We start from the raw sequence: 14,309 nt of genomic DNA, 5'->3' as shown, positions 1-14,309 counted from the left end.
TCCCATTAAACTGTTAACAAACATGCCCCGATCATCTTAAGAATTTTATGGTAAGTTTGTCACATACAATAGAATAGGGGTTAGTTTGTTATATGGCCCTTTCTATAAGGGTCATATTTGTAGTTTTGGTGGTGCATGAGTTTAACGACCCTTTAGTGACGGACGTTATCCAGGGATGAAATAGAAACAAAATGAAAAACATAATAACGGTAAACGTAATTTTAAAAATATAGGGACTAAAATAGAAACATTTGATAAACCCCAGGGACGAAAACGCGTATTTTTTCTTCTTCCCCAACTTGTTTGCAGGTGTGTAGGCGCGGGATAAACCCTAATTTACAAAGGCAATAAAAACCCTGCTTGGCCACTCTCCACCAAACACAGAGAGCTGCAACGGCTCCTTATGCTCGATTTCCACACCAAAAACCTTAATAATACTGAAACTGGTACGTCCTCTAGATCCCTATTTGCATTCAAGCCTCGCCAAGTTCTCCTCGCTGAGCATAATTCAAGAAGCAAGATGAATAATGTTGCTTTGAAGGAGGAAAATAAGAGCAAAATCACATCTTTAACATCTGAATTGAGAGGAAGTCTTCACAACTCCATACTTCATTACCTTCATCGCCACGGGTTCTCCAAAACCTTCAAACGATTTCAATCAGAAGCTGAAGTCCAGGTTTCTCGTCCCTCCCATATATGTATTTATCATATTGTACATGCTTGTATGTGTATATGTGTGTGTGTATATACATATATTATTCCTGTATATTCAAATATGCATAAGCTGCACGAGTGATTAAAGCTGATTAAGTAGTATGCTAAGTTTGGAAGATTTTAGCATTGAGACTTCTGTAGTAAAAGTGTAAAGATGCTGTTGTGATAAGCTTTTGACTCCATACGACCAGGGATGCTTTTAATGGATATATACTGATGATAAGCTAATAAAGATTGGCACTTGATTTTGATCTTATGTTCATTAGGTGTATATGTGGAGGTATGTAAATGGTGTGTGTGATTGTCTGGTGAAACTGCAGAAGCAGATTTTGGTGCAATTCTATGTGCTTTTGAAGCCTATTAAGATGAAAAGTAGGAAAGAAATGGGACATTTATTATTATTGTGTTGCAATGAGACCAAGAACATGAGTGCTTTATAATTTAGGCATTAACCAGGCATGCTTTGAATAGTTCTACATACATGATCAATGCTGGAACTTGAATTTGTTCTTTATTGACTAGGTGCATGCTGCGGTATATGAATGATCCTGTGTGATTTTCTGGTGCTACCATGAATACAGAAACATTTGAATTATACAAGCATTAATCAGATTGAAAACAATGTAGGAAACGAAGAATTTGCAACCCATGCACACATAAATATGTTGGCAACTAGAAGCTTAGGGTATATATATATATATATATAGGGTCAGGTTTAGGGAAAAACCACAAAAAAAATGAAAAACCGAGGAACACCCTGGTAACCGTTCATCTGGATGTATGCACATCTTCATATAAGTAACTCATAAGCAATTTGTCCGCTATGTGCATGAGCATAACATGCACACATGCATAAAAACCAAGAAACAACTTCACTTACTTGTATGCACATGTGCATACCGTCCAGATGAATGGTTACCATGGTGTTCCTCAGTTTTTCATTTTTTTGGAGGTTTTCCCTTGAACCTCCCCTCTCTCTCTCTCTCTCTATATATATATATATATATATGTATATATATATATATATATATATATGGATGCAAGCTATTGTACAGACTTGTATAAATATTGGTTAACATGTCTTACCTGGTATATATTAAAATGGAGGCAATCTGGCGAGGATTGGTCGAGAGTGAGACTAGTTGGCGTTTCTTTATGTCGATGGGATAGTCTTCAATTCATGATGCTTTGGTCGAGACTCCTAATTTTCTTGCCATATGTAGTAATTGTATCCTATAGGACCTTTGCCAATCACGCCTACATAATTTCTTGCTGCTTGTAATCTTATTTCAAAGAATTTGCTACCTTATAGAAGCCTTTGAAAGTGGCATCTCCCTACTCACGGTATTGCAACAAGTCCAGGAACTTGAACCATGAAGATGGTGATTATGATGAACAAGTGCACTTTGCTTTTCACTTTCAGCAAGTTTGCTAAGCTAGAATTTTCACAGGTTTTAGACTTGTATCATTCTGTGTGATAAAATTTGCATTTTTGACAACTCTAAGCCCTCTTTGCTTTTTACTATGTATCATTTTCTCATAACCTGATCAAAATTAACTGTGAAACTCTTGATGATTGTACTTTCTTTTATGTAGAGTGATACCTGGAAGGCTTCTTCCCTTTGTTTGGAGGACATATTCTGCAAATATAATGCCTGGTAAGATGAGAAAGGCACATTCTTGTACTATATTTATAGCTCTAGTACCTTGTCAAGTATGAGCAAATGAAGCATTAATTCTGATGCAATAATCTTAAAAAGCTAAACCTTTATCATATAAAATGTAAAACACAGGGACAGGGTTTGACTTATGGTCTGTAAGGTCCAAAAACACAGGCTACAAGGTGATCTCAATCTCTATAATTATTTGCAGAATGTGGAAAATGCCATCCATTAACGCCTAAAACAATACTTCTGAGGTGCACTTGAGATTGTTTTCTAATTAATAATCTGATAAAATATATAATAATATACATTTCAAGTTTCAGGGGAAGGTTAACAAGAGTTATAATTGTATAAATTGATGATACTTTTGTTCTCATCCATAGACATTGGCCATCTAAGTTATCCTTTGGCCACAACGAGCCTTCTAACCTGTACAAATAGGTAAGTTAATTATCTGTACATTTCATTGAGAAGAAATGTACATGAATATATATACACACACACACACATATATATATATATTATTACCAGGAAGCCACTTTAGGATATTATGTAAAAGTTTTACTAAAAGATTAACTCTAATTATCCACTTTTGTCTAACACAGCCCACGCTAGTTGTGGAGGAGAAGACTGATATATTCAAGTCCAAACCTCTCTTGACCACCTCACCCATCTCAAAAAGTCGAACCTGGTTGCTTTAGTTTCTCCTTATCTGGTCAGAGGTGGATCCAGAAAAATTTCCAAGCGGGGGCGCAAAATAATTAGCATAATATAAAATAATACAAAAATTGATTGTAAAAACTTTGATTTAATTAAAAATGACATACAAGTGGTTTCTTTGCAACAGCCAAGTGGTTTTTTCCTTAGTTACCAAAAATTAAAAGAGAGCCAATGGGATTCGAACTTGCAACTTGTAATGCCACATGCAATGACACTCCCTTGGCTGCAACCACTTTTTTGTTAACTTAGGGAAGCAAACATCAAATTAAAGCGGATGCAACTTTAGACTCCTTAAAGATTTTCACTAAGTTGGCACGATAGAGCGATAGCACGAGCACCCTCTCCTGGCTATTTTTAATTCTAATTCTATCCTTCCTTGCTTGGAGACGCATCCACCTGAGCTCCAGCCTACTGGTATAGTGGCCAGTTCATTTAGCGAAGCCAGAGACTATCTTAAACTAAAATTGATGAGTTGACTGTCATACTAGAAAAATTCATATAGCTTTTTCACATACATGGCTTGGCATCTTTTGTGCACTTACTGTTTTGTCTTGTCAAAAGCGGTTAGTTTTGTTCACATCTTATCAGCTTGAGCTTCTGTTTTGTTTGTTATGCAGCAATGGTGATGGTAATTTGAACACCAGCAAGAAACCAGGTAATCTAGTGAACACTGAGTTAGATATATATACACATATATTTATCTCTGACATTTCTTGTATCTATACATAGGCTGATGACATTTACACTTGATATGTTTGTTGCTGTGTTAGGAAATGATGAGGGTATCACCAAGAAGAAGAAGCAAAAGGGTGCCGTTGAGAGTGACAGTGGTGCTATTGAAGATCAATCCAATGTCACTAATAAGAAGATAACTGAATCTGGTAAGAATTGTGGTCAATTATCAGAAGACATTATGGTCAATGAACTAGAAACAAAACCAAAGAAGAAAAAAACCAAACATGATTTGGATTCTTCTGGTCAAGCTGAAGAAGTGAAATCTGATGTACTGAAGAAGCCCATAGATGATACAATAAATGTACTGGAGATGGATGATTCGACTAAGAAAACCAAGGACAAGAAGAAAAAAGGTATTCAACAAGATAAATTAGAGCGATCTACTACTAATGATAATGAATTAGTAGCAGAAGTTGCACAAAAAGAGAGGAAAAAGAAGAAAAAGAAATCGAGCACTGATTCTGCTGTTGAAGACAACCAAGTAAACCCAGTGAGAACAGACACTGAAAATGAAACTACTCAGCCTGATGAGTCTAGAAAAGAGAAAATGAGTTCTAAGAAAAGAAAAAGATCATTATCTGATGAAAATGATAATCCATCTACTGAGATTACAATTACTGAAGAGTCCAAGCGCCAAAAGACCGAAACTTCCAAAGGAGAAAAGAGCAAAAAGGAAGGTAGCAAGGTCGATGAAATAAATGCACAAGAAACATCTAATGAACTGCATGATGGACAGGCAAATGGGAAACTTGAAACTAATGGAGGAGAAAAGTCAGGTGCCCAGAAATCCACAAAAAAACATTGTAAAGATTCAGCTGAGGTATGTTTACCATTTCCTTAAATTATTTTCCAATATTGATTCGAATTGCCAGTTACACTTGTATTTGGTGTTCTTTTTTTTACGTTGGGGTGTGGTGGGGGAACCATATCTCTGAAATGGACCACCTTTGATGATTGTATAGTTTATTCATAATGTTCGATTACCATTGATCCCCAAAATAGTTTAGGAGTCTTTTGGTTTGATCCTATTCATCTTCTAAAGGTGGCCATCCTCTGCACCAATTATGACAACCAAGAATTTGGAAATGTAAGCATGTAAATGGGGTGGGATGGGGATGTGATGACACATGATTTTCGTCCTTGTGTCATGCTGTCTCTTTCTCTCTCTCTCTCTCTATATATATATATCTTTCTCTCTCTCTCTCTCTATATATATATATATATATACATATATAATCATAATGGGGATTTTGAGTATATAAAGAACTGTTTTGATAAATGGTGTTCTTGCAGCCAAAGACAGTAAATGCATTTCAAAGGGTGAAAATTGATGAAGTGGAATTTGCTCACCAGAAATTGCAAGATAATTCTTATTGGGCAAAGGTAATGATTACCCTATTGTGCACAAACTTTGTCGCTTGATGCTGTTAAGAAACAAATAGACTTCTATTCCCCACCAACGATCTTAAATTGCTTACTGCAGGATGGCGCAGATATCGGTTATGGTGCTAAAGCACAAGAAGTTCTAGGTCAAGTGAGGGGGAGGTACAGTTGTTTCCTTCACACTAAGTTCCTACTTCAAAATGTTATAGAACCTGGACCATTCATTGACCCGGAAAAGTTGGCAGTTGGATGTGTCAATTTGTCAACCATGGTCAGACTAATATTGATCAATGAGGGTCAGGAGTTATATAAATTATGTGGGTGATACTTTATATAATAATACTGACATAAATAGTCAAGTAAAATACCCTGAACAACAAGACGAAGGATCTTGTGAGAATAGGAGTTAAAGTGAGAAGCGTAAGTAGGGATCTGTACCCTTGATCACTTTTAATCTCACCCCCACCCCATGAATTGCGCTTATCACGGGAATTGATCTGGTGCATCTCGGTGCATCACATTAGTGTTGATCGTATTGATTCAAAGGTAGAGATCCTTTCTTACACTTCTCACCATAACTTCCATTCTCATTGGAACCCAACCCGAACAACAAAGCAATAAATATGGAAATTGTCTATGAAATTATAGAAACTATTTTGTACCATAATTTAACATAAGGAAATCATGTAGTTAGGAGCCCTAGGTCATGTTTGGTGACCATACACCATCTTATTTTTTGAGCTTACCAAAAAAAAGCCCCGTTCGGAAAGTCATGAACTAGCTATATAAGCTAGTTTTTTGAAAAGCTACTTCATAGGTTTATTGGGCATTTTTTTTGTCATTTTCCCCATTAATGCTTCTTGTATTTTACATTAATACCCCTTTTAGGTAGTTTTACATTATCAGCTAGTTTTTTTAATTCCAAATGACTAATTCATTGGCTAACGCCGAACAACTATTAGCTATTAGCCATCCGCTAGATTTGCCGAACATAGTTGTAGACTTCATTTAAGTGTTCAATTAAAAAACAAAGTACATAAAAAGGAAATTATTTTGTAAATCTGGTTAGAACTTAGCAGAACAATATAGACGACGTTAAAACTTTATGGGTTAATAGCTGGGTTGTTGAATCGAGCTTGGGTTGCCAAGCTCAACATCTGAACCATCCAACCTTCAGCCCGCATATCGTAAACGGGCTTTGAGATCAATCCATATCGGTTTTCTTCAGTTGGGTCGGATTTCTAAGCACTGCTGCGTCCTAGAAACTGATTTTCATTGGGGTGTCTCTTTCTGCAGGGACTTTCGGCATGAGAAGACAAAGAAGAAGCGTGGAAGCTATAGAGGAGGTCTAATTGATCAACAATCGCATTCCATAAAGTTCAATTATTCGGATGAAGAGTGATTCTAAAGAACCGGTAAGGCCCGTGGCTCTCGTTTTTGATCGGTTATTTGTATGAACCAAATATCAAAAAGTCTGAACTTTGTTCCCATTATCACAAGTTCCTTGAGGATTCTTTTCCTCAACTTACTTGACTTCATTTCAAGTTCTTGCATTATTGTTGCTGAATCCCAGCAAAGTCTTGTTGTTTTTTAGTTTATAATACTTACATATGGAAAAATACTCAAGCACACTGTTCATTTTTGATGAGATTTAAACCAGATGAATTGTACTGGTAACCCTTTGATAAAGTCATGTTGCTTGTTGGATTCCTATTGTGGCTCCTACAATTACCATTAGAAAATTATTACCAAAGATGATTTAAATATGTTAAGGGGGTGTTTGGGATTGCTTATAAAAAACAACTTATTTACTTATTCCGGCGTGACATCGGTGATAAACACTTTTGAGTGTTTGGATAAACAACTTATATCGGTGTCAAACCGGTAATAAATAGTTTGTAAAGAAGTTATACCCTTCTTCCTTGTAATAAGTTGATAAGTGCTTTTGTAGAAAAGTATAAGTTGTTTCAAATAAGCAATCCCAAACACTCTCTAAATGTATTACTACAAAATAAAAAAGTTGTAAACCAAAATTTGTATCTAGAGTAAACTCCAATTTTGGTCTTTGAAGTTTTGTGAAAAGTCTGAAAGTAGGATCTGAATTTTGACAAGTTTAGAGCAAAATCAAAACCGCAAAAATAATTTCAAGTCTTATCAAAGTTCAGATCCCATTTTTTATGCCTTGTTTGTTTTTTTTGAAATTTTCTCTTAATTACCTCTTTAAGTCCGAATCGTTTAGACATTTCCATTTTCAGACTGTTTGTTTTTTTTTTTTCAAAATAAGAGCTTAAATGATGTTTCCTTTTTTTGAATTTTTAAGTGATAAATCATAAATCTATCATTTAATACCTCTCAAATCAACTCTTTCTTGCCGGTGACCCATTTTACAATGATCCACGATTCTCCTCACGACCAACATAATATATAATCAAAATCTGAAAATTCGATTAGTAAAATTGTAAAAGCTTTCTATGTCCATCTAGTCAACGTGATTCATGAGGTTTTGACCAGTACAAGTAGTTTATTCCATAAGGAAAACTTTGTTTTTGTCATTTGACAAAAATCTTGAAAGAAAGAAATACAAATCTTGAAATATAACATTGTTGTAACCAATATGACTGATTCATATTTCAGACATCATACGTAAAAACAAACAGTCTGACTGATTCAGATTTTAAACTTCAGCACCATCTCTTAAAAATCAGAAAAGGGAAATCAGAGTTCAAACTTCAATACCTCTTAAAAAACAAACGTCACCTTAGACTTTTTACTGAAGGTCAAGGACCCAAATTGGAGTTTACTCTTTATTTTATAACAATTAACGATGAATAACAAATACATTTATAATGAAATTCTATAATAAAATAAATATGGTAATTATTTTCAAAACTATTGGAAATAAAATTATTTCTATTTTAATTTCGAAAAGAATATTGTATTTTATTATGAATACACACACATATATATATATATATATATATATGTGAATATTTGTAGGCTCTTTTTTATCCAACGAGCCTAATATTGTAAACCCAAACTTTTTTTTTTCGTGTTTGACAACTTGCCATTTTCCATCCTATAAACGGGTCGGGCTTGTCCATGGGTAACGGGCCTAAAAAGTGTAACTTTTAATTAACAAATGTGAACCAAAAAGTAAAAGAAAAACACCGTTGCAGTTAAAACTTTAAGCAACTACTGACCTTATCTATTGTTGATCGATTGTGACTTTTGACATAAGGATGCTAACAAAGATAATGTGGAGCCTTTTGGGTTCTCAAGAAAAACCAAAAAGTCTCGATTCTCATCCTATAACTTTAATAATTTAAGTTTAAAATATACTATTATAATTTTTAATTAATGGTAAAAAATATTAATTATAAAACATAAATGGACCGGACTGGCCTGTCCATATTTATTTTTACATTGCTCATGTTCGCCCATTAATTTTAACGAACAAACCCGGGTCCATCCATTTTCTCGATGATGATTGTTCAAGCCCGTATTTCCTAGCTGGTCGTCCTGCCCATGAAACATTTGTCTCTATATATGTATATATTATATGTAATTAATTGTTATGGAAAATGAACAAAAAGACGACGATAATGGAAGTCAATAAGAGGCTAATAAAAGACGAGTCAACCTTTGTCTAATAAAAGAAAGGTAAGAGGTTTTAACGTCAAAAAAAGAAACAAGTCGTATAACTGAAAATTTGTCAAAAAAGAGTTGGAAGAAATTGCAGAGGAAGGAACATGGCTAGATACAGAGTTATTTTCTCCTTATGTTTAACTGTTATACTTTCACGTGGTATTATTATGTCATGTCATCAAAATACAAGTTTAATGTTACTTTTAATGTAAATTTAGATGCCACAGATAAAATTCATTTTACCATTTTAACTGTTTTGACATGATGAAGATAGCAGATATGTCACTCTTGGACGTTTTTGCATTCTAAGCACAGGTTTTCTGGGTTTTTCTCGAAGTATATGTAAGGTTAAATAAAAGTTAAAAAATTCTTACACAAAAATATTGAAAATTAATATTTCTCTAATTAATTTATTTGACAATTAACAACTCAAAATAAACATAAAAATGCTTCATGAACAATAAACAACTTTTAGGTCAACCTCATGGTCTTTGACCACAAGTGTTGTCACTAGTTGGTATTTTGACATCGTATGAGTTTTAGGGGCTGTTTATCAAACATTTATCCGATAAGTATTTACTGTTAAAATTTAATACTATCATTTACTTACCGGATAAGATTTTAGTCTATCAGAATGGTATCATATGCAACAATTTACCCGTTAAGCGTTTACCGTGATAAGAGTCGTCGTTTTCACTTACTGGGTAAGACTCTTGATCCTTGTGTCGCTCTTACCAAATAAAATTCTTGGTTCTTACCATATTCATCCAATAAGATAACATGGTTTGGTTTTCACTTACCATTAAATTGTTATGACTTTCTTTTATATGTTCAAAATGTATCTAAAGAAGTTGAAAAAAATTAAAATACAAATTTCTAAATCTACTTGGAAGAGAGGGTAGCTTCCAGAATTAACTAGGTGTTCGTAGAAAAACCGAACAAAGTTAGTATATCTTATTCGTGTGACGTTTGGTTCATATGAAAATTGACATCTATTATTAGAATGAAATTTAATTAGATTTGCCTATGTGTTTGGTTGACTGAGAATTGAAATTTGTTCGTTTGGTTTTCAGAATATAACTTTTGAATTGTAATAAAATAACGAGGAATGACAACAATATATATATATATATATATATATATATATATATATATATATGGGACTAATCAAATGAGAATTAATTAGTTTGTGGTAACCGTGAGTTCCAATCTCAACCACAAATCAATAGATAAATTAGGAAACTTATAATTTTGGTAATTTTTAATTAAAATTTTAATGCAAGGACATTTTAGGTATTTTCTCTTCTCTATCCTATCTCCTCTCTTCTCTCTCTGTCTCCCGGCAACCGTCCTCCGGTGATACCATAGTGGTATCACAATGCATCTTATATGTGATTGGGTATCACACTGTGGTCGTTTGTGCGGTCGTTCGGATATGTAACACAGTAGTATCACAATGCATTTTATATGTGTTTGAGTATCACAATGTGGTATCACTGGAGGACGGTGGCCGGAGGCTGGAGGACGGTAGCCGGAGGCCGGAAGACGGGGACGGAGAGAGAAGAGAGGAGAGAAAATACCCAAATTGTCCTTTCATTAAAATTTTAATTAAAAATTACCAAAATTATAAAATTCCTAATTTATCTATTGATTTGTGGTTGAGATTGGATCTCACGGTTACTATTATATATATAAAGTACCAATTGGGTTAAGGTGATAACTTGTGAATTTAGTATTTAGATGTTGGTGAAAGGGTAAGAGATTGGAATAAGGAGGTGCATGTAAGAAAGAAGAATGTGATTCATTATTTCAATTCATGAGGCTTGACTCATCAATATACACACACACACATACACACACACACACACACACACACATATATATATATATACACACACACACACACACATTCGAACCTGTGTATTACACAGAGTATTTTAAATGAGAAAATTGAGTTGAGACTTTTCCTCAGGTCTAAAAAAATTCTGAACATTAATTCTGAAGCACAATACTTCAGAGTTCTGTTGTTAGGCCGGAAAATAACTCTGGACTTAACTCTGAATAAGAGAAATTCAGAGTTGTCTTCTAAGTCTAGAAAATATCTATGAGCATAACTCTGAATCACAAGAATTTTGACTTCTTATAATTCAGAAATGTAACTCTGAACTTCAACTCTGAAGAGGAGTTCAAATCAAACTCAAGAACATACACATTGATTCAAAAAATTGTTACACAAAGATCATGTAAATCGTAAGCCTAAATCAAAATCAAATACAAATAACTTACAAAGTGTGCCCATTGATCCAAAACTTGACTCGTGCATCGATCCTTTATTTTGGATTATGAATAGTGATCTTACACAAGAAAATGAAACGTTGGTGTTTGGGGATGAAGATGAGGAGGTTTATTTCGGAGTTTTAGGTTTTTTTAGGCAAAAAGTCCTTGAGCAGAGGGAGGAAGTACAGGGCCGGTGATGTTCGTCGAGAAAAAGAGGGAAACGGGTGGGTTGTACCGAGATATCCTCCTCAAGTCGACAAACTCAGTCTCGAATTTGGGTTTGTATAGAGAATCATATCCAGCTCCTCATCTCTAATCATGTTGAATCTAGTGGCGGTTGATTTCATTCAGACCACCATCTCTGGTCACGCTTCTATGATACTGTGATGAGGAGTGAAGGTAACATCCTCCATCTTCAATCCAGTTCCTATCTTGGTTAAGGTCGACAGATCGAAGATGAAGAAGTCATGATTAGCATTTTACTTCATTTGAATTCCTACAAGTCTGAAAGACACTTCAGAGTTAAATTCAGACTTGCAACTCTGGATTTCCTAGACTTTTATGTCTGAAAAAGTCTGTAGAGATCAGACTTATAAGTCTGAGGAATGGAAATCCAGACTTTTCGTATAGAAATCAGTTATGTTTACAGGGACAGATGTCAACCAAATAGGCCTCTTTGAACCACTAATATAAATTGTGTCTACATACATGTTTAGACGGGAAAACACAAAGCTGAAAACAAATTATTCGTTTCACAAAAATATCAATCATCTTGAAATAAGATTGAGTTTCATCATCCCACATTGGTGGAAAGATGATAATTTAGAAGAAGATAAATGATATATAAAGAAGTGATTGATGTTTTGAAATCTATAACCATAGGTGGAATCAAAATCAACCAAATGGTAAAATTATAGTGTGAAACGCTGGTAAAATATCATGCAAAACACAAAGTTAAAAATAAACTAAAGTATAATAGTAAACAAACACAAGACAAAGATTGATGTTGTACACAAATAGTTGAGTAATCTTCGTTTCTTAAATTATAGTTGAGTTTTTTTTATATCATATTGATGGAGATATGAAAGATTGATAATGAATGGTATGTATTGAAAACTGGTTGAGATGCCTTTGTGACAACTAATAGGGTAGGCTCCCTTAAACCGATCATCTAAACTCATGTTGTTGGCTCATTTTGACTGGCCATTCAAACTAATGGAGTTCGTTTAATTTGGCCAACCCTCTTAAAATGTTAATATGTATTAAAAAAAATAAAATAAACTTATATACCATTAATAAATCAATATATCTCAATGTCAAATATCATCAAAGTAATAGAAGAAGAATGTGATAACCAGGCTTTCAGACATATTGGGTTAAGGTACATTATGTGTTTATGTGTTAATAAGCATGAATTAATTGGAAGTATGTGATTATGCATGCTAAATAAAATTGATTATATGTGTGTGGTGTGAATGATTTCTGTCCACATAATTGTAAGCAGCAAACAAGCACCTTGGTAAGCAGCTTGTATGATGCTGCTGAATGATTTATGTCCACATAATTGGAAGCAACATACAAGCACCTTGGTAAGCAGCTTGTATGATGATGTTGTTAAGAAGCCTTTTTGACCAAGTATTTGTGTTTGCTTGTCTATGAAGTAAATTTCCACCGTCTGTTTTCTAAAAACCACCTGTGTGTGGCTATTAAAAGAGAAATGTGATAAGAATCCTCCCTTACCATTTGCATCTCAAAGAATTTCTGTGGAAAGAAGAGTGTGGAATTTTTGTGCAAAAAGCTGATTGATCAAAGACTTTAAAACAGAAGCTGTTTTTAACAGAACTTGTTTCATATTAAAAGCTGTTGTTTGCTGCAGAATCTGTTTTGGAAAGGTGAGTGGTTTTGAAATTAAACTCCTCATGTGTTTGTGGTATAAACTGTTTTGATCTTAATTTGGAAGATGTTAAACTGGTTTCAAACAGCTGTTAAGCTGTTACTGTTTTTGGCTGCTGTTTATGGTAACCAGAAGGTAGATGGTGTTTTTAAAACAGATTGATCTATGGTTCTGTTTTGAGGATCTAAATGAGTTTAAACAACCATGATTTATGAACAAGAGTGTTCTTATGATTCAATCGGGTTTTGAAATATAAACATGTGGAGGGAACCATAATTGCTGTTTGGAAAGAACATGAGTGTTCTTATGGTTCAATCAGGTTTTGAAATATAAACCTGTGGGGGGGAACCAGATTTTGATGAAACTATGAACAGGTTCACTCTAACAGGAATACCGCAGCCTGTTAGTTGGATGAAATACTTCATATGATTTTCAGGGGAAATAAGGTTGGTCGTGTGTGGTTTGTGATAGCTGTTGCTATGATGGGGATTCTGGATATAATAAGGATGGTCGTTGTGTGTGCATGGTATAACTATTGCTATTATGTCTCTTAGGATACAACAGATTGGAGTTCTCACTTCTTAGTGATTTGAGGATTCAGAGATGTTGTTCTTATTAGAGATGATAGTATTGATGTTATGGATTGGGAAAAATATGGCCCTTGGTCATGGATTTTGGATAAAACTGTTTTGATCATATTGTTGAACCAGAGGTACCACAAAGGCTCTGGGTATACCTGTCWAGGAAMCAGAGGGCTTTGGTTGGTATTTATTTTAAATAACCARAAGGGTCTGGTTAGTGTTTGAAAACAATGCAAGTGTTTTTGCATAGTCGATTGTGAAAATCAGAAGCTCTGTATCTGTTAGATACAGAGCTCTGTATCAAAAATTGGTCTATCGCACAGAAGCTTTGTATTTGTTAAATACATAGCTCTGTATTAAAATTGGGTTTTTGTGCAAAGGCTCTGTATCCGCTAGATACAGAGCTCTGCTTTTAAAATAAGGCTTCCGCATACAGAGGCTCTGTATCTTTCTAAATAAGAGCTCTGTATTAAACTTTCTTTATAAAAGTCATTTTGAGAGTTTTTATACTTGGATTCTTTTTACGAAAAATAGACCAGAGGAGCTCTGGTTGGTCTTGATTTTAGACTGGAAGCTCTGGATTGAGGAACYAGAGGCTCTTGTTAAACTTAAAGCCTTTTATAAATATTTTGGTTTTGAACCAGAGGTTCTGGATTGAGGAACCAGAAGCTCTGGTCATAAATCTAAAAGAGTTTT

General features: G+C 34.3%; 1 protein-coding gene across 1 annotated transcript; it reads left to right on the top strand.

The window, feature by feature from the left end:
• The first annotated feature begins 305 nt into the window (after positions 1-305).
• LOC112502698 (suppressor protein SRP40) lies at positions 306-6,926 on the top strand. The gene is made up of 7 exons (XM_025106679.1): positions 306-676; positions 2,311-2,372; positions 3,716-3,753; positions 3,869-4,653; positions 5,127-5,216; positions 5,317-5,378; positions 6,513-6,926. The coding sequence occupies exons 1-7, from the start codon at positions 404-406 to the stop codon at positions 6,616-6,618; spliced, it is 1,416 nt and encodes a 471-aa protein (XP_024962447.1). The 5' UTR covers positions 306-403; the 3' UTR covers positions 6,619-6,926.
• Positions 6,927-14,309: the final 7,383 nt, after the last annotated feature.

Source organism: Cynara cardunculus, unplaced genomic scaffold (assembly GCF_001531365.2).
Source record: "Cynara cardunculus var. scolymus isolate 2C unplaced genomic scaffold, CcrdV1 Un_Scaffold_1793, whole genome shotgun sequence".
In the NCBI taxonomy this organism is placed as follows: Eukaryota; Viridiplantae; Streptophyta; class Magnoliopsida; order Asterales; family Asteraceae; genus Cynara; species Cynara cardunculus.
The sequence above is the reverse complement of the archived record's forward strand: the minus strand, read 5'-3'. Positions and strand labels throughout refer to the sequence as shown.

What these genes read in the sequence shown, in the direction of transcription:
- LOC112502698 (XM_025106679.1), top strand. Translation starts at nt 404, where the DNA reads ATGCTCGATTTCCACACCAAAAACCTTAATAATACTGAAACTGGTACG. An exon ending in GAACACCAGCAAGAAACCAG is followed by an intron (nt 3,754 to 3,868) that starts GTAATCTAGTGA and finishes TTGCTGTGTTAG; the next exon opens with GAAATGATGAGGGTATCACC. An exon ending in ATTGTAAAGATTCAGCTGAG is followed by an intron (nt 4,654 to 5,126) that starts GTATGTTTACCA and finishes GTGTTCTTGCAG; the next exon opens with CCAAAGACAGTAAATGCATT.